This window comes from Empidonax traillii, unplaced genomic scaffold (genome assembly GCF_003031625.1).
Source record: "Empidonax traillii isolate 1590-97213 ecotype Southwest subspecies unplaced genomic scaffold, ASM303162v1 scaffold12742:size8938, whole genome shotgun sequence".
Taxonomy (NCBI): Eukaryota; Metazoa; Chordata; class Aves; order Passeriformes; family Tyrannidae; genus Empidonax; species Empidonax traillii.
Window position 1 is genome coordinate 7,969 of NW_020962857.1, and position 970 is coordinate 8,938.

At 49.0% G+C, this 970-nt stretch overlaps 1 protein-coding gene across 1 annotated transcript; it reads left to right on the forward strand.

Moving 5' to 3' along the window:
* Positions 1 to 355: 355 nt before the first annotated feature.
* LOC114073684 (endonuclease domain-containing 1 protein-like) lies at positions 356 to 964 on the forward strand. The gene has a single exon (XM_027911404.1). The coding sequence runs from the start codon at positions 356 to 358 to the stop codon at positions 869 to 871; it is 516 nt and encodes a 171-aa protein (XP_027767205.1). The 3' UTR covers positions 872 to 964.
* Positions 965 to 970: the final 6 nt, after the last annotated feature.

Below are 970 nucleotides of genomic sequence, written 5' to 3' on the forward strand. Positions count from 1 at the left end.
AACCAGCTTGTCAGTGAAGGTTTCTCACCCAAGACCTTTCTCCTTTCAAAGCCAGAGAGGAAAATGCTCATTGTCTCATGGATCCAGCCACACTCCTAGCACGGGCTGCAGGCTGGATAACAAAGGTCCCAAGTCAAAAGGAGAGCAGTCATATTCTGAGCTCCTTTTCTTTTAAAAGCTCTTGTGTTCCTCCAGAAGGGGCACCTGTAGATTCCTCTTGGATGAGAAAAATTTGTTCTTGACACCTGGAGACTTCTGCTCCAGGGAAGCCTGCTCCACTACTCCCATCCCCAATAGTAACAACTTTTCTTCTTCTTTACCTGTCTAGCTGGTACGTTCAAATTTGTCCAAAAACATGCAAACAGTGGGAACCCTCACAAATGCAACCGATGTCACAAAAGAGGAGATCATGGCTAGTCAGGCTGTCAATGAAGACTATGAGAGCAGCGGTTGGGACCGTGGCCATTTGAACCCCAATGGCCAACACAACAGTCTGATAAAGAGGAATGCGACCTTCACCCTCACCAACGCAGTGCCCATGAACCCTTCACTCAACCGAGGCCAGTGGAGAGTCTACGAGCAGCAAACGATGTACAGTAAAACAGAGAACTGTCCAACCACTTACGTCATTGTGGGGGCTGTGCCTGGGAACTTCAACATCAGCGGTGACAGGGTGAATATACCCGACTACATCTGGGCCAGTGCCTGCTGCAAGACCACCAACAACACCGTGATTGCTTGGGGAGCCATTGCCCAGAACGACCAGAACAATGTCCAGGTCCTCAAGCTGGGGGAATTGGAGACAAACTTGACCAGGCTGTATAACAGGGGAGCGGTTTCTCTGTTCCATGTGGACTGTCCCCGTACATAAGCCTCACATCCTGGATGTAAAAGGCTTGATTGCTTTTCCCAAATGTCACAGAATCACAGAATGATTTGGGTGGGAAGGGACCTCAAAGTTCATCTAGTT